At 34.3% G+C, this 27,867-nt stretch overlaps 1 protein-coding gene across 1 annotated transcript in view; it reads right to left on the bottom strand.

Moving 5' to 3' along the window:
- DNAH8 (dynein axonemal heavy chain 8) overlaps positions 1 to 27,867 on the bottom strand; it is a 132,401-nt gene that overhangs the window by 80,241 nt on the left and 24,293 nt on the right. The window contains exons 20-40 of the mRNA XM_074579718.1: positions 27,592 to 27,698; positions 26,075 to 26,177; positions 23,317 to 23,512; positions 21,384 to 21,580; positions 19,643 to 19,769; positions 17,273 to 17,508; positions 16,590 to 16,694; positions 15,435 to 15,548; positions 14,779 to 14,841; positions 13,521 to 13,621; positions 12,449 to 12,586; positions 9,195 to 9,435; positions 7,979 to 8,178; positions 7,475 to 7,628; positions 7,208 to 7,371; positions 6,950 to 7,052; positions 6,230 to 6,334; positions 5,793 to 5,954; positions 3,709 to 3,933; positions 2,434 to 2,606; positions 410 to 588 (exon numbers count right to left, since the gene is read on the bottom strand). Of these exons, the coding sequence (XP_074435819.1) occupies positions 410 to 588; positions 2,434 to 2,606; positions 3,709 to 3,933; positions 5,793 to 5,954; positions 6,230 to 6,334; positions 6,950 to 7,052; positions 7,208 to 7,371; positions 7,475 to 7,628; positions 7,979 to 8,178; positions 9,195 to 9,435; positions 12,449 to 12,586; positions 13,521 to 13,621; positions 14,779 to 14,841; positions 15,435 to 15,548; positions 16,590 to 16,694; positions 17,273 to 17,508; positions 19,643 to 19,769; positions 21,384 to 21,580; positions 23,317 to 23,512; positions 26,075 to 26,177; positions 27,592 to 27,698 (3,193 nt within the window). The remainder of the gene's footprint in view (positions 1 to 409; positions 589 to 2,433; positions 2,607 to 3,708; positions 3,934 to 5,792; positions 5,955 to 6,229; positions 6,335 to 6,949; positions 7,053 to 7,207; positions 7,372 to 7,474; positions 7,629 to 7,978; positions 8,179 to 9,194; positions 9,436 to 12,448; positions 12,587 to 13,520; positions 13,622 to 14,778; positions 14,842 to 15,434; positions 15,549 to 16,589; positions 16,695 to 17,272; positions 17,509 to 19,642; positions 19,770 to 21,383; positions 21,581 to 23,316; positions 23,513 to 26,074; positions 26,178 to 27,591; positions 27,699 to 27,867) is intronic.

Raw genomic sequence — 27,867 nt, forward strand, 5'->3', positions numbered from 1 at the left:
ACAGATATTGATATACTTGCACGAGTCCAACAGATGGCTGCCATGATGGTCAGTGGCTGAAGGACATGACACAGAGGGAGAGAATGAGAGAACACAATTTGTCGAGCCTGAGGAGAAAGATAAGGGGAAAGCTCATTGCTAATAGGAGGCACTGAGGAATTGGAGCCAGGCTCTTAGAAGCGCAGTGGAAGAATAACAGAGAACAGACACAGGTTTCAATGTGGGAAATTCCAAGTCAATGGAAGTATAAAAAAATGTTACCATGAGGATGCATGGCCCAGAGGTGTTGTGGAACATCCATCCCTAGAGATACTCAAAATCCAACATGAACAAGAGCCTGAGGAACCTGCTCTAACTGCACCTGATAAATGACCTGTGGAGATCTCTTCTATCCTACATGAAGTCTTACCTTTGAAAATCCTGCCCAAACCTCTGAAGTCCATTTGATCAGAGCAGTTAAAGACTACTACGTATTTTCCCAGAGCCTTTCCCATGTCTTTTGTTGTTTCTGTTTTACCAGTTCCAGCTGGTCCTGCTGGAGCTCCTCCCATGTTCATTCCCAAAGCCTGTGCTAAAGTTATATAGCACCTATAAATGTTAATTCATATTAATTTATTAAATCATATGAAAGATACATGTGTATACAGATAAGATAACAATGAGTTATGCTATAGATTCTACAAGCTCTTATGTTGAAACAATACTTCTTCATAAAGCAGTTCCACTGATTTCCATGAGTGCAGGAAGTTCAGAGAGGTAAAAGTCACAAAATACAGCATTTAAACATTATTTATAAGAGCAAAAAAATTTATCTGGTGTTAATCTAGTTTGCTACAAACTGTGAATATTAGAGGAGGTAAAAAATTAATGCACACCATATAAAGCAATTTAATTGTCACTAACTCTTTTTGCAGCTATAAAGAGCAGAATTCTGCTGCCTCATCATTTTCTGCAGTATCTTAATGTGTATACTGTGTTAGGTTAGGCTACTTTTGTCTAAATCCTCAAGTGTGAAAGAATAAGGATATATGTCCCCTTCCACAATTATGTGTAAAATATTTTTACAATTCTAAGAAAAAAACCCGTAAGCTTTACCCCCCCCCCTTTTTTTTTAAAGTCTTAAAAAGTTTAGACTACTGTTTTGGTTCTATGTGAGTTATAGTTACTAAAATCTTAGTTAGAATTTTCATTTATGGTAAGGAGTATCATGAGTACCAAGAGTAACGCTAAAGGGATTAAATGACAAAGGTCCTATACAAATGATGGGGTATCTTCACTGTCAAATCAACTCAACATACTCAGAATGCATTTCTAACTAAATTATTTCTGGTTTAAATCCATAACCGAACAGAGTTTAATAACTAACTAGTTCCCAGCTTATCTTGAATCACTATAATACCTTATGCCAAGCTGGCACTGCAGGGCCCCTGATGTTTTTTTAAACAATAAGAATCTTTAAAGTGACATATACGTTTTACTTCTACAGTTCTATTGCAGTCAAGGCAAATTTTGGGGTAGAATTCAACTTTCTGCATCAAAAATACTTGATTGTTGAGAGCAGTGCAGTTCACTGCAGAAATGTACTGAACTTTCCATATTGTCACAATAGCAGTCCTACCTCTTTTGGAGAAATAAAGGTGTTCAAAAAGCTGTACAGACACATACTCCACATAAGTAGCAAAGTGAATGACTGTAGGTTGAAAGTTATTTTTGGTTGTTGAGGACATCTTTTTGCAAGTATTTTTTAGCCTTCTATTTTCTTATTTGGTTCAAAAGTGACACCTCAAGTAAGGAATAAACGGGGGGAGAATTGGGGGGGGGGGGGGGGGTGTACAGAAAGAGGCCAAGAAATTCCCAAGGGGAAGAAAAGAAAAAGAGTTCTCACTGTTAAGCCACACATGAAACAAAATTAATGGTCATTTGCTTGCCTGGCTATAGAAGAATGGCAAGTGAATGTATACAGCTGGGACTTTGTCAAGATCTAGGTTCTTATGGACAAATGTAAACTATTTCCCATGCTAATAAAACAACAGACACTGACTAGTTGTCTTAGACTTTCACACATTGGTAGCCACAAAATCTTTACAGAATCCCTTATAACAGAATTCAAAATATCTGACCTAATATTTTCTTCAGTATAGAAATACTGCTAAACTATACATTATTATATAACCTTAAAATGATTCATTTCTGTTACTAAATGTTTCTTTAAGACTGGGCAGTGATAAAACTTTTCTAGTAATTACTAAATGTACAAGTTAGCGAGACTCTATTTTACCTTTTCTAAAGGAGTATCATGAAGCAGATGTATAAGAAGATTTTGATGAATGACCTAGCCCACACAGGACTTAATTCAGAATGCATCTCTTTGAAGATATATGTTAAATAAACACTATATACATAGAAAATATTAATTATGTATCATTTTCTAACCTGTCTGTAAGAGGTGTTATGACCAGACGATCAGTGCAACCCAGAAATTCATTTTGGTAAACAAAATCCACATCTGTAATGGACACCAAGACTTGATCAAGATCCTCCTTAAAGTAGAATCTAGACTGCTTTAACCATTCAAAATCAGTTGGTGATCTGATGTGCATTTTTACCTTAAAAGAAAGTAAATAAATATATATGTTATAACTGAGCATCCACATTTGTCTTTAATAACTGTGATAAAATCTTATTTTATGAGAATAATGAGTGACTCAGGTTAAAGTTCCTACATAAGTAAACTGAAATACATATAAGCATCACATAATATGTTCAGATGTATGCTAAACTAATATTAAAAAATGTCCTTATCCCTTAAGCTGGTCATCACAACTTCTTAATCAAATAAATCTTAAATTGCTTTGGTAATGCAGCTCACCATCCAAGTGAAATAAGCAAACAACACACTGCTAAACCCACCAAACACATTGGAACAAAGGGTATAATGAAAGAAGGATCTGACTAAGGCATGGAAGGCAAATTGTGTAGAATCTAACCAGCTTCTGTTATCAGCAGTAAAAATATGTGAGAGATGCAGTGTTGAGGGATGGCATTCCTCAAAGAATAAAGGAATGTAAACAATTTAGCAGTTTAAAAAGTTCAAATATAGGATTGGCGTTATCTGTTGATTTTAGGAGGGTTTTTTGTTTGTTTGTCTTCTATGTATTCTCCTTAATAACCAGAAAGAATTCCAGTAGCGTGATATCCGAAGGAGTAGGAGAGACAGAAAGAAGGAACTAGAAGATACGGAAGATGTTGCTGTCATTGCTGTAACTCTAGAATGGGTGGAGCTAAAGCACAGACTACTGCCAACTACTGAGATTCTGTAACAAGCCATGAGGAAATTATGAAGATAAAGCTACAACACCCTCAGCAGACTCGACTTTTTTCATTATGCAAGTAAGAGTAATACAACAGTTTTTCAATGAAAGGACATACTAAAAGTTTTGGTCTATCAAAACAATTCTGTAGGAAGAAGTGAAAAATTGAAATATGCTAAGAAAAGTGTAAAAAATTGGAGCAAATATTTAGATGACAGTCCCAATGGATTTTATTCTAGTTTAAGCAAAAGTGTACTATTTTTACTACGGTGAGATTATGGACATCTCTGTTTTACAAACACATGCATACACATATATAACTGTAGTTACCACATATAAGAAAAATTATTATGACAGAAAATGCATTTAAGTGTCAGAAACCAAAATCTGTACTTACCAAATCATCAAAAATATCATGCTGGTGCACATGAATGGTAATAAGTGTTTCAAATTTCACTCTGTCAAAATGGGAAAGATCATGTGTGGTCTCGCTAATCAACATATTCAGAATCTCCAGAAATCTCCCATTGGTTACTTGCATGATTTTTCTGTCCTCTTTAGCATTCTGTAGAGCTGCTTCTGAATCATGAGTCCACAACATTTGAATTCCTAGTAATCCAACCTACAAATTTAATATGTGAAAAAAATACAAAAGAATAACTTGTTGAACCCTAGCCTTATTACAGAAGCCTTAGGTGTAACAGGAACAACAAATTGTGGTGTGGAGAGTCCAAATTATCACTACATCCAGCATGAGGCTGTCTCATCAGGATAATGTGCCTGAGCTAATTGGCTCTGCTGTCATACTGGAAACTCCTGAAAAAACATTTAAAAACTTACGCAAATTTGTCAGATACTGAGATATATACAAATTAAGGATGATTCTCAGTGTAATTTACAATCCCTTAGTGTACTCCAGTATCACAAACATAATCAGGTCTCAAATTGTGGGGAGAAGTCCTTCTGAAAACTTCCCATTGCCAATTCATAGCTAATTAAAGCACAATTAAAAAAAAAAAAAAAAAAGAGATGGATTGCTATCTTTCTAACATGCTGTTATGACTGGAGTACAGACTGAAGCACAACTATGAGCTATTTTGCTTCCAAATAAATCTAGAGAGTTACAGGATGTTGCATGTAAACAACAGTCTTGGATTGATTTTGATTTATAGTATCAGACACACCCATGACAAAACAGGATAGATGAGAACTGTATCAATACTTGCCCCACCCCCCCACCCCCATTACTACATTCACAAAGCACCAAGACCTAAAAATCTGACTCACCCACTCTTTCTACTTTCTTATCTCCCTATACCTGTAGTGAGTTCACAGTTACAGACATTCTGTAGTAGGAAATATCACACCATTTTAGAATCATTAAGCTATCATCAGTAGAGTCTAAAATAAATTTATTTTAGAATGACCAATTAGTAAGAGGAATAAAAAATGAAATCTTTGGATGTGACTTTTTCATGCTAGCTATAACAGAAGCTTCTAAGATAGGAAAAAGGCAGTTTGAAGGAAAGAAAACATTTCAAATATTTGACAGTATTTTGACCAATTTCTTCTCTGTCCTACAACACAGCTTTTCTTTCTCTGTACTTTAAATTTCTTCCCCTTTTCTAACACAAATAATTCTTTGAACATAAAAACATTTGGATTAACAAGACATGGAAAAGATGATCTCTGCAGATGGTAATAAAGGCACTTCAAAATGTCTGACATGCAAACAAGAAAGACAGTCCTTATCTGTGTAAAGAAAAGTAGCAGACTTTTGAAAATAAATACTGCTGAAATAATACATAATTACATCACAAATACAGCTTTAAGATAATTCTATTAAATATTTAAGTATACTTAATTGTTTTTTAAATTAGCAATGTATTGGCCAGCTTTAATATTTGCAGAATTTCTATGAAAAAATACACCCAGCACTGTACTGATTAGCAAATTACAGAATTTTTACAGGATGGGAAACAATTCCTTACTTGTTAATTAAATTTATGGATTATCAGTAAGATGAAGGAGTCTCTAGGCAAATAGAATCCTTCAAGATAGGCTTCTACTAGGACTGCATTATCATAGTGACAAATATATGAACTATGAGGTAAATCTTCTAAATGATGAGATAAATAATCATAATCATAGCTCTTGTGATCTTAAATTATGAGAGAAATCAATCTGCACATGAAATTTTATTTGCATCTGAAAGGCGTTCAATATCCATCACAGAAAATATAAGCTCTACTTTATATTCTCCAGGACAAGAAAAAAGTAATTTTAAAGTAGATTACATGAAAAATATTAAGCTATACATAGGGTACCAAAATTGAAGTCCGCCTTCTACTGAGTAGATCCATATCCTTACTTCCTCTATGAAAACTTCTTCATTTAGACAATCCAGTATGCTCTTTACATCCCACCTCTCCCCACACACTACTCAGACTGCACACACAAATCCATATCCTGTAATCTCACCTGTGCTGGGAAATGGTTAAGAAAATTCAGCAACTGATATCCCGGGTCACTAATTTGGTAATATGCTGCCCTAATTATACCATGCAATGACATCTGCTGCACATGCAATAAATCCTGCAACCAAAGTTCTACTGGTCCTTTTGCAATGACTGGAGTGTCCAACTGAAATATTAATAAAAGGTACAAAATAGAACTTAGTTACCAAACTTCTCTCCCCAGTTAGTTACCAAATTTCTCTTCAAGACAACTGCAGATTTAATTTCAATAAATATACTAGAAATTTATTTAATGAAGACATATTATAGTTTTGTTACACCAATCATTGAAATGTTAGTTTGTAATTAACAATAAGACAATTTAATATATACTTATATGTTTAATAACAGAATGATTTATCTATTAACAACATTCTGGAAAAAAAGTTTTCAGATAATTACTGGAATTTTTTCTCCTTCTCTTGATATGACTGCCAGTATGCGATCATAATCCTTTGTGTGAAACTCTACTTCATTTATATTGTCAGATATGGAAGGCAGATGTGGCTGTAAGGATAATTCAGAAGTCATTCAATGTAAATAGATAACATTAGTAAACAGAAAAAAATCTCATGTTAAGGTTATCCTGCAAAAGTTCATCTGAACCTACAGATGAATATCAGGCCATATGTAGGTAATAATTACAGAAATGGTTGTGTAGGATTTTATCTCAACTTGCTGTTATTTTACAGTTTCCAGAGGTGACCTAGCAGAACAGAGATCAGCTATTGTGTGAGATCAGCTATCTTATCTCAACCAACCCTCAGTAACAATGCAGACTAGTTGGACTATAAACTTTCAGGAACAATCCAGACTAGCTGGACGAATTCTGCAATATGCAACCCAGGAAAGTCTTAGAGGGTCCCTTCTGTTAGTTTAGTTGTGAAAGGAGCCATGCCACCAGCGACTCGCTTGATGGGACCATATTCTAGTGTTCTGAATTCGGAAGATTTTTTTGAATTACAGATACCCATTTCATATTTTGTTAAAAACTAAAGAACAGGAAACAAAAAATTTTCCCAAAGTTCATAAAAAGAAAGTGTTTACATTTTCATTTATTAAATGCTTTTCCATGTTCTATTTTTTTTTGTTATAAGCAGAAAAAAATCCCTAAGGTTGTACCTGAATTGTATGAGAATCACTTGCTTGTCCAAGAATTTCAAGAAGGACAGGATCAGAAACAAAAAAGAATCTGGGAAACAGTAGTCTTTTCTTCTCTAAGTATCTTTAAAATGGAACAAGATTTTTATTAGACTATTTCGGCTCTTCATTTTCTTCTACACAAGAGGGAAAGACTGAAATTCTATTAACATCTCATATAAACTACTTACAAAATAATACTGCATTAAAAAAAAAATAAAAAAATCAAACAATTCATACCCTGTAAGTGATTTCTGACATACTTCCAACTGTTCATGTAAATGAGGGAGAAGTTGCTCCATAGTCTCATCTCCAACACAACAGTTAATTACATTTGGGTTTTCATGAGCTCGTTGCATTATTCTTATCCATGATTTGTCAATATTCTGAAAACGCTTCGCTTCCTATATATATCAAAAAATAAGTACTTTCACAGCATAATCTGTTGGAAATTATTACACAGATAGCTTTTAATACACAATAAGATGCAAGCATTGTAAAGTTTACCTGGGGTAATTGTTTTGCGATATCTCCCCCTACAAAAACAGCTTCAAGATAAACCCAGAGGTTCTGCACAACCAGCCATTCTTCAATTATGTCTGTTGAGCTGCTTAGTTTATAAATCCAGCTCTGAATTTCCTTTTTAAATGGTGCATTGTATCTAGAAAATGATGAGAAGAAAAAATTATTTAATTCTAAATAAATCTATTATAAAATAAATACTTAAACGGTGAAAAAAAAACCCAAACAGCTCTTGTTTCACTTAGAGCAAGAAGAAGCTCGTAGAAAGTTTCTACCAGCTTGATTACATTCAAATATATTGAGACAATAGTTTTCTACTAATAAATGAAAATCTTCCAGTTGAGGATTTTTTTCATTAGACATTTTAATATTATTTTTCTTTAAAAAATAATAGTCCATTCAAATTTACTGCTGATTTAGCCTGCTAATAAGACAGTTGCTATGTCAGTGTGTTTCTGAAAATAACGCACACAATCAATTTTAAAGTACCTATTGGTCAGTAAAGAGCCAAGAATCATTAAACTGTCCTCCATCAACATTATAATTTCTGATGATTCAGTTCCCTTTAACAGTAACTCTCCTCTCCCTTTGAATGACGAAAAGCTCAGAACTTGGCTTCCCCAAATTTCAGCTATTTGAGATAGTTTGGCTTCTATATCTTTTTCCTTTGTAGCAGATATGCATATATCCTGCAAAGACAGACCCGTATTTTAGAATCTTCATTCTTCGGAAATGACATTTTTCCTAATATTAGACATCTAGTAATAGAATTTAAAGCCAATATACAAAATTCTATAAAATAGTACAGAAGTGTGACACACAAATGCAGAAACCACACAAATGATTTTACTCACTCAAATTACGTGTATGTATAACTGAAAAATGCAAACTTGGAAATGCATGGATATACCATTTCCACGGCTTCACATTTTGTTATTTCTGCGTAACAAGACTTCTGAACCGTTATTCCTACAAGGTTTAGGGTGGTGATGTAGACTCATCACCAGATGAGTCTCAATCTTATCATATTTCAATTTATAGTATCACAGAATCTAAGAATAGAAAGGTTGGAAAGGTCATCAAGTCCAACATTCTATTCAAATCAGAGCTTAATTCAAAATAAAGCAATCACCTTGGAATGCTTCCATATAAATCAAGTATGAATATAACAATAGCTTTTGAATGCTATTATATAAAATTTGCAAACTCCATTAAGAATTTTTTCAGTTTATGTGGGGGATCTTGAGAAGTTGTATGGTTCAGTTGTATGTTACATATTTAATTAATATTAAATATTAATATGCATGGAACCTTCGTCTAAAATTTCTGATTTATTTACAAATCTTTAAAGCAACCACAGAGTTAAAAAATTAGGTGACCACAATCATTTGAAGTTTTGTTTGTTTGTTTTTTCCTGTTTAAAAAGGGCTAAGAAAATCACAGAAAATAGGGACAGGAAGAATGTGAAGAGATTATCTAGAAATAAGTGTCCAAAGATTCCAGCTGCTACATCTGTCTTTGTTCATATGGATAAGAACTTCTAAATAAAATATAAATTATTTTAAACTACTGTGGTCTGATTGTGAGTCAAGGTCTTCAACAAAGTCAAAAATATTTTTAAAAAGTGATCATTTTATAAGTAATCATATTATTTTTGCTGGCAATATAAAATGAACAAGGGGGGGGAAAAAATGTATGTACCTACCTCAATATCATCTTTATATTTAAGAATTGGTGCTTCCATGATGTTTCGAAGGCAAAAGGAATCAGATTCTATATCAAACTGATGCCCTGTTGTTTCAGCAATGCGATCCCAGTGTCTTTGCTTCATTGCTTTGTCGCTCATCATTTCCAACAAATAACAAGACTCACTAAAATCATCAATTTTATTCTTGAGATCTAAAAATGCAGGCCAGTGTTGGAGTCCTTTAGGTAGTCTACGACACCTGCAGTGGAGTTAAACTGATTCAGTAGTAAATGCCTCTTTTGTCAAAATAGGAATTGTTTAAACATTTTATAAACAGACACGGAAATATGAAGTAGCTTCTTCTGAGATCAACATTTGCTATGGAAAATTCCAATTTGTGTCAATTAGTCTACCTTTTTATTAAAAAATAATGCAAATGCCCTACTAGCGGATCATAATATTTAACAGTTTTAACCACTGTTATGTTCTTTGCAAATAAACAGAAATACTGCAGTTTGCATTAAAAGATAGCTTATCTGCTGCTTATCGTCACAAACTCTTTATTGGCAAACAAAAACCAAAACAAAATTAGTTAAATTTCACATCCTTATACAAATATAATGGGGAGGGACTCTTTATCAGGGAGTGTAGTGATAGGACAAGGGGTAATGGTTTTAAACTGAAAGAGGGGAGATTTAGATTAGATATTAGGAAGGTGGATGGTGGATGGACCTGAGGATGGTGAGGCATTGGAACAGGTTTCCCAGGTTGCCCAGAGAAGTTGTGGATGCCCCATCCCTGGAAGTGTTCAAGGCCAGGCTGGATGGGGCTTTGAGCCGCCTGGTCTAGTGGGAGGTGTCCCTGTCCATGGCAGGGAAGGTGGAACTAGCCAATCTTTAAAGTCCCTTCCAGCTCAAACCATTCTATGATTCTCAAATATTTACTTCAATTTACAATACCAGTAATGCACATGGCAAATATTTACATACCGCTTTGGAGACAGACATGAAAATTAAAAACATATAACCACCTTCTCCTCTACTTTTGGTTAGTGGTCCTGAAACTATTCACTAAGAAAATGAAAATTATATACTTCTAATGGATAAAAGCCCAGCAAAAGAGTTAAATGAATATTTACCTCTTTCACCATGCTTTCACAGAGCCTACACATTAAGAATCAAGCAGTTGACTACCATAGGAATATCCTAATGTAAATGATAAAGTATATTCTTAGCAGGAAAAGTAATAAAGCCTAGATCAAATTTCCCTTGGTTTTGCATCCTTTATCACTTATCTCTCCCACTGATATAATTTCATATTTTCTGTAATCAGGTACAATACAGCAGTCTGTGTCTGGTTTAGAGCTCTCTTGGTGCTGTGTGGCTGACAGTACCTTCAGGTACTAGCTCCCTGGTTGCTGTCAAACAGAATGTTTAATACCTAGCTGCCTTTCCCTGAGGGGAAGAAGTATTTTGTGTTTGTTTCTGGACTACTGTGAAGTTCTGACATTTATAAAACTCATAAGCATTTAAAGTTAATTTGTGAAAAATCTGTTGTGTTGAAACTAGCCAATAGATTTAAGAAAAAAAAATGTATTTAAGAATGATGAAAAAGAGGAGCACTGACATGGTCAGACAGTGACATCACAGATTACTTTTTCCCTGAGAAAACCAGGCAAAACATCCGAATAGTTTATAAATTTCTCTGTTTGCAGCCATTGTTTTCCTTCACTGGTAAAGAGTTAATGTCAGGTTCAGTGATTTGGGACACTGGAATCAGATACAGCAAAGAAACAGATTTTGAATTACATGCTGCAGGTTCCAGAGCTGAGAGCCCTGTTACCCTTTTGAGTCTAGTGAACTAAGAGACACCATTTTACACAAAGACAAGATACTGACAAATAGGTGTCTGTCAACATCTTGCTCCTTTGAGAGGCTCTTAATTACTGAAATTCTATCAGCATATGTAACCTCAAATTTGGGAAAGAAAAACACTCTTTGGCACATGTTTCCTTGAAAGGTTATTAGTCTCTGGTTAATTCTTCCCACTTAGAAATTAAGAAATAATGCAAATCAAAGACACAACCTTCAACTCTGATTGTCGAAAGTGTAACTTCAAAACTATGGAAATTCTTCACTTACCAATTTTATGCCTTGTAATGACATATTTCACATATCAGTTAACCTTCAGAAAAACATGTTTACTAGACTACCATGACACTCTGGACTATAAGTCAGTAACAAAAAAAAAATTCAAGTAAAAAATTCCACATTCTGTAGCACGGATCCTCTTCCCCTAGTTTAGGAAGGTTATGCTACTATTTTTGGGTTACTTGAACCCACCAGTGTGATAGGCCATGAAAAACTGCCAAAGTAAGGCCAAGAGGTAAGATATATTGACAAAATGGAGAATGAAAGGAAATGACGGGTAAATAGGTAGGATGAATACTTAACAGCCTAAGAAACAACTATTTATACTGAAGGTCTTTCTCTTCACTGCAGATACAAAAGTAATTGCCATTTTATACACTTCTACTTGAACTACCTTAAATGAATGTCAATTTCAGACAGTAATACAATTTAGCTCCTGTGGAGCTCTGTATTTCAGCAATTAGATTTTAACATTATCTAAGCTTGATTTAAAGCTGTTTTAATAGGCCTGCACTGCTCTATAACTGTAGTATAGAAATACCGTAAAATACCAACTACTTGCACAAGTACAAACATACATCAGTTAGTCATGCCTTTATTTTGGAAATTAATAATTAAAGATTCTCGAATATTGTTCTAATAGGAGGACTGGGGGTGCAAAGAAAGCGCAAAGAAACCTGGAGTTGTTTTAGGATGGAGCTTGCCAAGCTTATAACAGGACTATCAGGTAGCAGGAGGGTTGGGGACTGCACTCAATGCACTTATTCTGTTGTAAAACAATCCTTGACCTAGTCTTCTATATTATATTTCTTCCCAAAATAATACACGTACTTTTGAAAATATTAAAAATAGAGTTAAATTAAAAGGTTAGAAAATACTTCTGAATCAAACTAATTACATCTAAATGTAAATTAGATGTATAATAATAATAATTACTACATGTAAAAGGCTGGTTAACTAAAAGTAACTAAAAGTTATTCCACACTCCTTTGAAGAATTTTATTACTTTATGATAGACCTTATTCATGGAAGTTTTGCATTTAAATATATCAAATAGCTTTACTGAAGTCACCTAAATCTTAATGCATTTAACATCAGTTATAACTCATATTATGAACATACCTGTTTCGAAAATCCAGAAGTTCATTATTAATTTTGTCAATATCTACATCTGTCCAAAGTATCTCATAATAACCATTGATATTGTTTATTACAGTATCATATAATCCATACAATTTCTGAAGCAAGCCTAACTCCTTCCTGGGAAAAGAAATAATCATACCAATAATTTCAATCAGCTATTTGGATATCTCACAATACTTAAATAAATGGTATAGGTAATATTACTGCAAAACAAATAATGACATAGATCAATTAGATTATGTTTCTTAATGCAAAACAGAACACTTCATAAATAAAAACCACAAAGAAGAGCAGATAGTTTGTGTTAAGGACATAATATCCACACTAAACGTATTTGGGGATAGATATGCTTTGGTCCAGTTCTATAAAACTTCCATTCATCCAAAAGGAACCTAGCTTATGTACCATGAGCTGGCTCTGCAGTGCAAAGCAGAGCATGGCAAGTGGGGACAATTAGTCAATTCACTTTGGAAGCACTCTCTGAATCTGGACTGAAATGCTGATATCTAAGAACGGCCAGAAAGGGTCAGATTCTCATCTGGTGTGAAGCATCTTCAAACCATTGAAACAGCTGATGCAGAAACTTTAGAATTCAATTCTTATGTGTGCAGCTGGTCAAAAAATTTAGACTTTCATAAGATTTCTACTTATATTTTTCGTATATGATGATACACTGACCTTTCCTTACCTCTTGCTTGTTCGCTCATAGTATCATATCTTAATACTTAATGCTATATTTACTCATCTACTTATATAAAAGTTTGGGGTTTGGGTTTTTTTTTTCCTCTAGGCCATGGTATTTTGCTCCTTTATATATTATTATTTACATGTAATAAAATAATCTGGTATGGTTCTGTTACCATAATAAACAAATACAATTATTTGTATTGGCAAATTCATTAGACCTCTAAAATTTTAATTTATTTTTTTGCTTTCATTTAATTTAAGGTAATGGAAACCTTCCATATTGTAAGATTTCCCTCTTTGGTGTACCCTAAGCCCTTCTAATATACGTAATAAGCACCTAAGACAGCTGTATTTCCACAGTTACCTGACTTTATGCAAAACTTCATAGTCTGTGACAGGCAATCCAAACAACTGTTCACCAGATGAGTATGTGACAAATTTTCTCCACAACTCGTCAAAGTTAGCCTGATAAAATGAGGATTCATACAGACAAAATGAAAATATAGATATGTTTTAATTCAAAATTGACTAATAAAAAAATCATTAAACCATTCTAAACTTGTCTTAAAATAGCTGTATTAGAAGCATATTTAAACGTCTGAAAATATTTTTGTTCAAAAATTTTGAACAGTTCTCACATAATGTAATACTCAAATCCATGTACTGAATTCAAACAGTGAAAATTTATATAACAAGCAATAATTTGAAGAAGAATTTTATAAAAAAGTGGGATGTGAAATGTATTCCACACCATTGGGAAAATAAAATAAAGGAAGTATCAGATGGTAAAATATACGGCCTGAAAAAAAAGCACAGAAGAGTGCCAAAAAATACAATTACTTTCAAAGTATAACTGCTGTCCAAAGGATATGATCACCATAGAAAAATGTAAAGAAGAATGATTTTGGCAGTTACTATTCATAAGTACAAAGCTTCTCTTGGCAAAATAATAAATATAGAAAATTCAACCAAAATCACTCAATTTTCAATACATATTAGATCCATCAGGAGGTTTAAGCACCTTCTGTTAGTACTTGCTTTTCACAAACTTTTCATTTACTTTTTACAGAGTCTATACAATATGTTTAAAGACTGATAAAAGTCCTGCTGAAAAAAAATCTTCGAGTTACTATAACTTGCAGAGAAAGGAAGAAGGATTAAAAATAGATTAAAAATTGGTTATGGACCCCATGAACTAAGGTTGATGACAAACAAACGTCAATTGAAAGGCAATTATCTAATGCAAAATGTGATCTTCACATGATTAAAAGATTGGCTTATGTGACTGAAATGTAACCTGGCTTCTTTTCAGTCTTTATCATGTTGTCATACTTGTCTCTTTCCTCTTCTACTGCTTTTATTACTTCCAAGATGACAATTTCTGCTCACAAAATGCAAAACATGAAGCAAGGTTACACAGCAATCAATCAATCAATCAATCCTTCCACATTAAGGAAAACATTGCCTGATAGAAACTAAAGTATAGTTAACATAACAAAACACAGAATATCCACCAAGACACATTAACTGAAGATTGTAAATGTGTCTTTTTCCAAACTTGTTTTGATAAGCAATAGCAGATCTAATTTTAAGTATTTGGAAACAACAATTTATTTTCTTACCTGAAAGATCTGTAGCCTATTACTGGCTTCCTGAGGTGCAATACTTGGAATCATAGGTCCTTCCTTTCAAACAAGCAGTTAACAAAAATTGAATATTAATTCTCAAAGTGACTGAAGGCCACTCTATATTTAGAAGTCATCACAAAATGCATCTATTTTTGGTAGTAAAAATCCAATCAAGTCATGTATCTTGGTAATGCAATACTTACAAAGGTATATCTAATAAAAGATAACTTTTATGAAATTGAAAATTCTTTAGCTTAATTAAAATTAATAGGACTAGCCTTTCATTTTTCATATTTTGTTCTTTTGCTGAAAATAAAATACCCAATGATTGGCCTGAGACAGTCTTTTTTAATGTCGATGTGTAAGCAAAGATGCTACATGTGATACAATTTCGAAATTAATTTCTAAATTAATGTCTAAATTAAAATTTCATGGCAGGTTGTACCACCAGGGATTCTTTTCTTTCCTTACAGAGTTGTGTGCACTGCTATTTCTTTGAAAAGTTTGACGTGCAATGATGACTGCTTAGCAACCATGGCATCGAACAGTCAGTAGCTCAGCAGAATAAGATTCTGGCACTCAACTGCTGCAAACCAAAAATATTGAAAAACTAAGTACAAGTCTTACAGGTAACTACTAAATTCATTTACCGTTTCATATGAAATTTCAAAGTTTGACACGTCCTCACGAAAAACTGCAACTGATTCTAGCAAGTTACTCTTAAATTTGGGCTGAACGTGAACCAACTCGTCTTGAACTCTGGTCTGACATACAAAAGATTAAAAACAAAGTTATTTCTTTGAAAAAACAGGAACAGATATTTAAGTTTATATATAAACCAAAATTATAAATAAAAAGTATTACAATTCTGAACAAAAATTAATTATTTGAAGCTAAATATAGGGTTTTTTCCTTTATGGTGCTTTATGTTCAATTTTTGAGATGAAAATTGGAAAGAAAAAAAATCCCAACCAAAACCCACAACAAAGTCTCCCCTCCACCTTTATGTGAACATATTCTATTACAAGGGGGTGGAGGAACAAAAGGACAAAGAAACAGGGGAGGGGGGGGAAGATCCCATTCTCTTCCTTCCCTCCCTCCAAAAAAAACCTTTCAAAACGCAAAGTGTTAGGGTCCTCTTCCTCATGGATGGGCTCAGCCTTCTTTTTAACAACTTTCTTATTCTTTGCTCAAAAACTTGAGAAAAAAGAACCAAGAGTTGCATGAAATGCAAATGCAAAACATACTCTTGAGCTCTTGATTCCTTTCCAGAGTGATTAATCTGTGGGACAGAATCTAACTTAATTGTTGCAACAATATATTTACATATTTCCATCTAACCTTCTACAGTTCAGGCAAATATTCAATAAACATCAAGCTTTTGAGGGATATAGGGCTGTCCTAAGCAATAAAGGTAAATGTGCAATCGTCACTTAGGGGTAAGGGCACTGGAAGAATATGCGGTTCTTAAAAACAGGTAATTAAGGGTAGAAATCTTCCTCATCAGACATGAATGACGCAAAAACTGGAAATGGAGGAGGGCAGAAAGAGCAAAGAGAAACATAATAATTTTCTCATTTTCTTGCAGGTTTTAAGCATATATCTAAAAGCTACAATGATATTTAAAGAGCTCTATAAAAATAAAATTAGGAAATTAACATACTAATCAAAGGTATAGACACTAGTGTGTAACCGAGGCCAAGAGTAAGAAGACAGCACAGTAACAATTGGTCCCACACTGTCATTTATACTCTGAAAAAAGCACATGAAGACAAATGGAAAATAACATAGTTTTATATACTTACAGCTTTGGTCTGTAATTTATTAAAAGAATATCTGAGTGTATCAACTCCTTCTGACTCCTCTTTTGTAACCTCAATTTCAAATGTATTTAAAATGGCATAGGCTTCCTAAATAAAAAAAATAAACCTTAGGAATTATGCATTTTAAGTTCATTTGCAGGAACATAGATCCAATTTGTGAGAAACGTTTCAAAGAAAAACTTTTCATGTAATTTAGGCATAAAATATCAATTTGTTTTTTTAAAATAAGGATGATGAATGAAGAACCAGGGAACAAAAGCAAAAAATATTTCTTTAAAGATGTCTTGGATGAAACACTAGAAAAATATATTCAAACACAATCAATTTAATATTAAAAAAAAAATATATAAAATTTTATCATCTCAATGGCAGTTGTTTATTCCATGCAGATAGCTACACTTAGAATTCTCTCCTTTTCAGCTTCTGAGGGAGGTATAGACTGAACCATTGAAGTTGAAAGGGACCTCTGGAGATTGGCTAGGCCAATGTTCCCTGCTCAGAGCAGGGTCACCTAAATCTGGTTTCCCAGGACCATGTCCAGTCAGGTTTTGGATATCTTCAAGGGTATCTTCAAAGATCCTTCAGGACAGTAAACTCATTGTTTGGGTTTTCAGTTTATTTTATGACTCCTATTAGATAATATTATTTTAATAAAGACATCTTACTTCAATAGGTCCCAGAGTCATATCCATTTGTATTCTATTATCACGTATAACAGATAAAGCTTCCATTGCAAATCTGACATCATCTAAGTCACACAGAGGTCGAGACAATTTCTTTAAATATTCAGATATGAACGACGTCATGTCTGTCATTTTCTTTTTATATTCCTCATTTAAATAACGACAGAGGAGCATCTTCCAGGCTTTGGCTTCAATTGCTAGAGCTATTTTCAGTGGTCCTGATTAGAAAAAAAAAAAATTAATTTTTTTTTTCTATCTACATCTTAATTTTTTTCTGTAAAAAAACCTCCACATCATCACATATGGTTCTTCAACAGCAATTTGGAAAAGCAGACAAGCAATCCAATTACTACATTTTGAAAGTTTCAGAACAATTTAACCTATACTTAAATATATTTCTATTGTTTTATTGCTTATTATGATATCTGTAAAATATATTGGTAAGCTTAACAGAACACATAGAGAAGAATAAAGAAGAAAAATGCCTACTTATGAATGTAGATTCTCAGAGAATACTTTTGATATATATTAACCAAATGCATAAAGATCAGTGATATTTCAATGGTTTATACCCATTGAGGAAATAGTATCTTGGGATTTCAATACTGGTACTTGGAATACTTCACAACTAAAACTGTAAAGTGTTTCATCATACCATACGCAGTTAATATATAAACACAAACCAACACTGAAGAGAGAGAAAAGCCAATCACTGGCACTCTAACTCATTATCAGAATAAATTAGGATTTTAATAGGCAACATTTTGTACTCTGGTGAAAGAAACCAAAAGATACTAACAGCATATAACCCTTCTGCTGACAAAATAAATTTTACAGCAGATATGGTTTCTTCTTTTAATAATGTGGATATTAGCATTAAAAATATGATTCCTGAAGGCCAGGGGTAATTCAAGAAAAGTATTGTACCCTATCCAGAAGCTAGAGTATGTAAATGATAATAAAGCAATTCCCAAACATGAACTGAGTCTGAGAAAAACACCTGCTTCCCCAGATCATAAAAACATTTAATATCCTTGCTCTTGAACCTAGGAGACTTGCATCTGATGCAGAGGTCAGAGATGAGGGAGTAGTGTGACCATCAACAAAATCCATATTCTTTTGGATACACTGCTTCTTATCACTCTTCATCACAGTATATTAGATGGCAAGAGTTTTCCAGAGTGAGTTAATTGGCTCCAGAGTGGCTTCTTTAATAAATTTTATCCAGAAACTAGATGAGGATATGCAGTCAGCAGTTTGACACTTTTGCTTATTCACTGAAAGAAAGCTAGGGATAGCACGCCACCAAGATCACGAAATGAACTCTAGTCATCAAAGTGCCTGGCTTCTGTCTTCTCTGATGTACAAGGAAGGCAAATTGTACAGAGATGATTTCTCAATCTACTCTTTCAGAACACAGGGGCTGCTCATTAGAAACATGGCCACACTGATATTTGGAACAGGATACTTTTACTACTTGTCCCTAGATAGCAACCATGATAACATCTGCCACAGAAAGTAAAAACAGAAGAATAGTAACGCTGATCCAGAGAAGACATCAGCTACATAATAATCTGTGAGGTGAGAGGGATAAGTGCCATTGAAATCCTTGCTTCTTTGTCATAGTGCAAATAGCTTAGTTCTTCGACAAGCAGTTGTTTGGAGAGAATACATTTTTCCACATCTGAATGTTCTTCAGAGTAACAAAATCTTACCAAGTTGTCAGGGCCCCATAAGGCCAGGTACTGAGGCACGGTGCTGTATGGAACAGAGGAAACATGCACTGTGTGAGGGAACATATTCCAACAGCAGGTCTTGATGCCAGCCTCTCTATCTTTAAAGACTAGAGGTGGACAGGAAAACACATGATATTCTGAGAGCTGCGGATGCTAAACACGGGAATGGCCGAGCAGCCGTATCTCCTGCTGACACAAACACCGATAGTGAAAAAGAAGCTAATGCAGCTACGTGCTAGTCTTGTGCCAATACCAGAGACGGTGATTTATGCTTCCAATGCTCTTTATAATCACTGGCTGACCTGGTGCCAGAGGTGAGTGCGAGGGATGATCAAATCAGTGTCAATACACATTAATTAATTATTTAGTAAACCTCCATGATAACTTCAACTGCCATGACAGAACTTAATTTCACCACTCCAAAGAGGAGAAGGCAAGGGTTTTTTCAAGTCATATTTCTTAGAAGTGTCTGAGTGAGCCCTGGCTGATGAGTCTAGGGGATCTCTTCAGTAATTTCTATTCATGTTGTAATCATTTATTTCAAAGAATAAACCAAACAACATGGGTATTATATTCACTATCTTACTGTACATACAAAGATAAGAAAATGTCGTACCTGTATGCAATTCAATTGGACCAAGAAGAATAATGGGTTTTAAATCTTCCATCTCTTTCTCAAACATAGCATAGTGAAGTATTTCTTCTTTAATTTCAGTCAGAGAAGGACCTCTAGCCAAAAATTCCTGTGTGTAGTTTAAAATGTCAAACAACAAATGTCTTTTCTCATATTTTTGGTAAAACAAGTGGCAACAGTTATTCAGGAATTAACGAAAACTTATACCGATATTATACCTGCTTTTAGCCTTCTGTAGCCTTGCTAACACAGTAAAATGCATGTGATGCATGTTCGTGTTTATCAATTTCTCTGCCAGTAACTCTCAAGCTTGTCAGGAAATTCCAATCAAATTTAACAGAGAAATAGATATCCAAGGCATATTAAGTGACTGGTTTTGCGAAAACAGGTGACAAAACAGAGAACAAAAAATACACATCTGCGCTTACAGAAAGATCACACCATTAGCCCAATTATGTGTGAAACAATCACAATAAAACACATTTTCTAAGTAGTTCCATAAGCAGAACTCAAGCGTAGAAAAGTTTTGTGATTCTGAAAATCTGCATTTCAGAAATGTTACGTAAGAGCTGTATTCAATATGCCTAATTTGCATGGGCAAGTAATGAATGCCAAAAGCTGCTTCCCACTTTTACTCTTTAGTCTGAGAGTACCCAGACAGGCAGTGGAAGGGTTAGCATAGTGCTAAAGAAAGAATGTAGAAACTAGGGCATGCGTGTATAAAACTTAACTGCATTATTATTGAGGCTTTCTCTGTAGCAGTATTCTTTTCTTCAGTAGTAATTAACTAACAATTAGTAATTAATAATATTTATTGGATTAGACTTGAGATTTTAATCAGACTAACAGTAAGTGAAGGTTTTTAGCCCACATAAACTGCACAACTTGCATTGTGACACTCAAAAGTTACCAGTGCTTCTGTAGTAAAACAAGCTGATGCGATATAATGTAGTCTATTAAATAGAAAAGATAAGAATATAAAACTCAGTTAAGCCAAGGCTAAATGAAGTAGACATAGGAGCCAACTTTCTTCTACCGAACCTCTAAATTAAAACTCAAAATTCAAATTCTATTGTATAAGGACAGTGTGAAATATTCTGAAGCAGAAGTCTCAGAGATCTCCAGTTCCTGGAGACTAACTTTTTCTTGCTGTAGTAGATGCTAAATTTTTCTACTACACTTGAAGATTCAACTTACAGTCGAAACAACCAAGAATTTAACAGAGGAGTCTTCTTGAAATAGAGAATGCAGAACTCACCTCCTAAAACAACTACAGGAAGGGTGGTGAATAAAAATATGTATTCAACTCAAAATAAACACTTTCCACAGAGAAAAGTGCACAATTATCAGCACTGATGCTGTGAGAATTTCTATGGGTTGTCATATACATCATGTCAGACACCTGTAGTTTCTTGTGGCCTAAAATCCAGAGTTCCACAAACAAAAATTGAAGCAATTGACAAATTAGGACCAGTTTATCAGTATCTAGAGTGGCACAGAAGCAGGAAAAGCCAAACCTCAGCACAAAAATTAGGTGGCATGCTATTACTTCTGCTTAGGAAATATACTGCTATTACTACCGAAAGACAAAATGAGAATTTCAGCTGTTAATGTGTTTTCTACATCTTTTTCTTGATTTCCCCCCCCCCCCCCCAATGTTTTCTGATTTCAAAAGATAACATTAATGAAGAACAGTCCTGTAGGTGGTCATCATTAAACTCACCTGAATTTTGGCGTCTTTATCTTCTGTCCACAGCACCTTATATCTCTGAAAGCCCTGCAGAACTTCACTAGCTCCTTCTCTTATAGAATTCACAGAAGAAGAGAGAAGCACAACTAATTTAGAAATATCTTCATGTTCTGCAACACCTGAGTAAAAATTTCTTAGCTTTCTAACAATCACAACACCTTCAACTCCTTCTGTAAAATAAAATAAAAATTATAAGGACATGAATAAATCATTAAAAGTCTGTTTAGAGTTCTTTTCTAAACCTATGCATGCCAAGTTAAGCAATGATGCTGTTCAGTAAGGCTGAATATCCTTCTTCAAATGTCTAACTACTTAATATGAAAGTACCAAGTGCTAGTTCAAGCCAGGCTCTATACAGACAGTGCAAATTCAATCTAGAGTGAATGTTTCCAAACGGAAAAAAAATAGTCTTCTTAATTAATTAATATTTTGGAGCTGCACTTGCCTTACAAACTGCTAATATCAAAGTCTTTTGGGTCTTGTCTGAAAGAGGTTAGAACTGAAGCAAGAAGAAAAAAAAAACTGAAGGAAGGAGAAGAAAAAAAACCCTCTTGCCTCCAAATACACTTTTCAAAGGTTTTTTAGACACTGGTAGCTGCTGCTCCAGTTACACTGTTGATGTTGAAACAGGACCCCTGTCTCAAGAACTACAAGTAAGCTCAAATAGAAGGAAAATAAAATGCAATTTATCATGTCCCTCCTTCATTTGTGATGAATTGCTGAGACAATCAGGATTAATATAGACACCAATATCCCTGAGATCTAATGAGCCCCTTCTGTCATAACAATGCTTAAGCGCCTAAAAGAATGAAGAAAAATCCACTCTTCCCATCACATACATTGTTTCATTGTGGGAAGGAATTTAATGCAACTCCACTTTCTCTGTTAGTCTGATGATGTTCTCATGGATCTGGTCACTGGAAACAAAGTCTCAGATTGATCTATCCTTGCCAGTGTACTCCATACACCTCATTGGCCAAACATTAACATATGCCCCCAGCTGTTGCTGATGAGAAGTTTAAAGGTGATGAAAACGTTTAGTTGCTGATATTGTATTTTGACACAGCGGAGGAAAAGGCTATGACTGTCTGATGAGGATCGTTTCCTGGCATCCTGCTTGAAGTCCGTTAAAGACGTTAAAATCATACAAAGCATATCAGTAGAAGAATAAAGAATAAAGTAGAAGACTATCAAAAAGAAATTTTTTCCAAGTTAAAGACTTTCCAAAGGACTCAGACCAAAGATACAACTGCACTGCAGATCACTGGCTCAGCCAAGCAGCTAGGAAAACTGATGGTAAAAATATATTTGGGCTTTTGTGGATGCTTGCAAAGCATACGGACAGGTGCTTAGACATAATAAGGAAAAAAGTATCTGACTAAAATGGGTGCAGGTCTATCTACAGTTTGAATATTCACATATGAACAAACACTTGAAGTGTTTTATAATCCACTCTAGAAATATAGCCAGCAATTAAAATCTTTGCTGAATTCTAATTATTAAAGTAACTCTTGTTCTATCTCAATATTCCAATGAGAGCTAGTCTACAATAATTTTTTATGTTTTCAACTATATTTTTATGGCTACATTCTACAGTAAGTAGGTTAGAAGATAAATTAACAAGATAACTTTGCCTCAAATTTAATAGGAGATTCAGAATCTAGCAATTTTTCTAAGATTTTTTTGCTTATTGTTTCTCAGAGTTCTAACACTTACGTAAGCCTTAAAATCTATTTCTGAAAAATACAGCTAATTAAATCAAAAGAAACCCAACAAATTAATTCAAGATAATCCACAGTTGGCCTCTTTTAAGAAAAGTGACCTTATTCACAAATACTTACATATGGTATTTTTATCAAAGTAAAAAGTTGAAATAAGTAAAAAAAACCAACCCAAAACCACTTACTCTCCACTTTTTTGCTTTTTTTTCCTGGTGATCCAAAGCCGGCTGAAGATACTTGCTGTGTGCCTGATTCTGCTTTTAAACTAGATTTTTGCAAATGTCTCTGTCCCCACTGAGCAACTCCACGACTTACTTCCAGTATTAGCTGAATCATGCGATTGATGGCTTGCTGTATATCGTCTAAACTGGGAACCATTACCTATTTAAAAAAGTTGAAATAGTGTTGAAATAAATGCAACTGATTGATTGTCATTTTTCTAAGACCTTAGTTTTACTCCACTCATAGTGAATTGTGGAACTTGCCCCCGAAGAAAAGATGGAAAATGGAACAGTTTGTCTGGCTCAGAATTGCCTCTGAAGAAATGAAAGGTACTGTACTGACCTACTATCTATTTGTACAGCCATAGTGTGGGTAAAATGACAAGCAAGTATATAAGTAGATAGATTTATTGGGTTTTTTACAATTATTTTTACAATTCCTACAGAATTCTAAACAGCATTTTTATAATCATTTTTATAGTGTGTGGGAATGCATTACAAGCCTTGTTTCCTGCATTTTAGAATCATAAAGCATTAAAAATTGCAGACCAAGATTTTCCTCTCTGTTGCTCTTACCCACTGGATCCTAAACTCTGTGAGAGAGAATAGTAAGAGGGATGGTCATAAAAATACACATGGACAGCTCATTTTAAAGATTTACAGCTATAAAACCTCTCCTTCTAAGTGCTTATCTATACATATATTCACAGCATGGATAATTTCAGGTAAACCAAATCAACTGGATCAAAGTGTCAATGGTCGTAACTGAATACTTTTTCCCCAAAGGTAGCATTACCCCAAAAACATTTGCAAGAGCACAGCATTCAGTAAATTAATGGAACTCCATGCAGTAGCCCTGAAGATCTCAACTTAAATATCTGGCAAGGATTTTTATCATAATTCTGAGTGCAATCTAATACTCAAGTCAGGAGAGGAACAGAACTCATATTAAACTACCAGCGTACATGATAAAAAGAACTGGAAGGAAAACAAGGATTCTTGATCTGAATCAAGAACAACTAGAAAACAGAACAGGATCAAAACACAAGCTCTGGTCTACCATCATTCACACTGTATAAATGCTAGTATGCTCCCTTAGCATAGTTTGCAAAAAAAAAAAAAAAAGCTCTCCCAGAAAAAAAATCAGGCACAGTTTGGCACATAAAACATGACAGTCTGTTCCAAACACAGTTTGAATGCAAACTCTTTGATCCAGGAGTCTTGATTCAGCTTTCACTACTGTGGATACACACCATTTCACATCAACTCACTTTGAGGTCAAAGAACAGCCTCTAGCCTGTTTTATTTAGTAGCACAAAACCAGCCATAAAGTCCTGAACCGAAAATTTGTATTGGCAGCAATAATCCTAATCGCAACTTCGTCCCATCCTTGTCTGAAAATAATTCTATGTAGGATAAGGTAGAGTAAAGGCACACATCAGTTTCTCCGAAATACTGAGCAGGAGGAAGAACCTACCTGAGAGTGATCCAGGAAAGAATAGAAAAACAGCATTTCTTGTTAAACTTCAGAGAAAGATCACTCTTATGATACGCTCAATCCTAAAATATAGTCCTTAGAACGTCATCTTATAAGTTTAATGTGCAAGCCATTATTTTGAAACAATGAAATCATGCACAGGAGTGTTCAGAACTGGGATTATAAACTGCTCAAAAGTGACTCTGGTGTTCTATAAATCGATTTCACAGATTGAGCAGCTGCATGCATAAAAGAAACGATCTTGCAAAGTCCTATTAGCATTAGCAAAGTAGTGTTTTACACAGCATCACTTGATTACTTCCCTGGATCCGCCAAGCATTTCAGAGGACTGGAAAGAAAGACAGATGCACTTCCCTTTGCAGTGGGTGGAGCTTGGGGTTTTATGCTTACACAAATATCAACAGGGTAAAATTTTTACACTTTAACAGACCTTATATATCATGTGTACCCACACACAGTGTGAAAGTACCACAGAACGCCAATATGAACACCAGTTCAACGTCAAAGGAATGTCACCTTAAAACAGAACCTTTCTTTGATTAGAATTTCATTAATACAAAACTTCAAATCTTTGTAAGACAATTGGATATCAAGTTACCTTCTCATATATAAAATACCATACATATTGCTGACACAGAGTTATCTTACTCTACAAAAGGAAAACAAATGCATGCATTAATTTTTTTGCAATCAAGCTGCCTTTTTGTTCTCTGCACACAGAAATCCACAGCTCTCTTCTTGGTTTTGAATCGTATAATTTTTGTTCAGTGTTCCTCCTCTCACCATCTTACTTCCTACTGACATGACTAAAGACAAACTGAGCAACGATAATTGTCATTATTTCTATTCAACATAGGATTTAAATCACACAAGGAACAAAACAGCTAAAATAAAAACAAATATGAAAAATCTATTCCAGCAACGCAGCTGCTACACATGAAGCAGAACTGTAATCATTCTGCAAAGAACACTGATGAAGAGATTGCAATTTAATTGCTGAAACACACAAAAACAATAAAAGGCTAGGTTCTGCAAGTACCACTAAGACAGAAACCAGGAACACATTTCATCAGTGCTCTCAGTGCACTGAAAGGCCCAAACAACTGTTCTCCTTCGGAATGGATGCTGGTTCAGTAGAAGTGTGCCCACACCCCGTGCTTGGGCATATGCAGAGATAACTATAAGACAGCGTATTTTATCTTACCTATATGACACATAACTTACCACATTGGGAATAGCAAGGTGTACTTCTGCTTTTAGAAAAGCAGCAACCTCTTCAGATTTGTTTGGACGACCAGAAAACTGTGTTCTCCCAAATGTAGTTTTGCTGAAAATAATTTTGAAACATGTAATAAATACTTCACCATGAAACCCCCTTAAATTGTCTTAGAAATATAATTTTGAGCTACTTTTTATGGGCAAACTCTTATGGAGAATTTTCAGACTAAGTTATGATTTACTTGACAAAACTTAGGAAAGCTTCTTGTTTAAAGGGTAAAGATAATAGGCAGAGCGCCATCATTCAGACAAAGGCTACCTTGGATCCAGCCACTGCTTTCGGAATTTTTTATCCAGAATATTTTCTCGTCCTGGATTTTAATCTCAATTTAAGAATGATAGAACTCTGCCAGTGCTTTGAATATGGCATAAAATGGTTTTACTGACTTTTTCATGTAACAATATATCAAGAGTAGAAGTTGCCTCATCACATTTTAGATAAATATTCAACTGAACAGAAAAAAAAAGTTTCAAAGATGACAAGCTAGTGCAACATAAATACATGACCTGAACCCACTCAAAACTAAAATTAAAAATTAAAGCCTAAAACAAAGTGCAAACTAAAATTTCTAAATGCTGACATGACATGGTGACCAAATAAGGGAGGATTCAACAATATGATACCATAGACAAATATAAAGAACACACCCAAATAAATTCCTATTGACTTCAATAAGATCTCTATGAAAGATGTCCTCAGAAAAAGAAAAAAACAATTCAAGCTTCAACACGCTTTAATGACAAAACCTTCACCTGCTTAAAATAAATTCTCTGAATAGAATTCTAAGTAGGCTTTTCAATATACAATATATTATACTGAAACAATTCTGTCTCTGAAGCATATGCCTGTTTGAGCAGAGAAGAATCTATAGAAATCATACTGAATATAGGAGAATGATGAAATCATATGGATCTTGCCATTATCTTATAGAATTCATAAAGAGTGCATGGATGATCTTTAACCTATAGGGAACAACTCTTGAGTCCATAGCCATGCTTCCAGAAATAAGCTGAAATGAGATGCACATACGCCATATATGACCTAGAATGGTCATTTAAGTTCTCATGATTTGCGTTGGACAATAAATTGTACTAACAGCATCTTTAAAGCAATCCCACGGGAAATATATGGGAATAAAAATGAAAGGGGGCAGGTAGAGGAGAAAAAATAGTAGAAATAAACTTCATTTTCTGCACAAAACAAAGTGCATAGACTATAACCAACAACATAAAGAATTAAAGCATAAAAGAAAAGTGTGAGCTCAAAGCATCACTGCAACAAAAAGTGAATGCTCTCCAGGTTTTGCTTGAGCTAAAAGGGCCAAAAGGTCTGGAACTGTTTGACTGATGATATACGTGCATGTATCATTACATGCGTGAATGTATATTTGTATTATTATATTAACACAGAAATAACTTTGTTCTGGTAATACTATTGAAGGAATCTTTCATTTACAACTTACTTTGAAACAAATATTCTTTTTTTAAGACTATCCAAAGACAGCCTGGTGGCTTTCTGGAGGCTCTCTAGCAGCTGGTGACTGAAATAGGCAACAATCTCTTTACGTTTCTGTAATAAATAAAATGTATGTTATTTAGTACTGTATACAGACAGGAAGCTGGAAATTATTTCAAAAGGTTTGAAGTCAAACATACTAGCCCTTGTCTGAAGGAATTTAGGCTGTAAGCTACGGGAGAAACAGAAGGGGAGAAGTTGGAGGAAAAATAGTTTGTAAGTA

The sequence above is a fragment of the Larus michahellis genome, chromosome 3 (assembly GCF_964199755.1).
Source record: "Larus michahellis chromosome 3, bLarMic1.1, whole genome shotgun sequence".
Taxonomy (NCBI): domain Eukaryota; kingdom Metazoa; phylum Chordata; class Aves; order Charadriiformes; family Laridae; genus Larus; species Larus michahellis.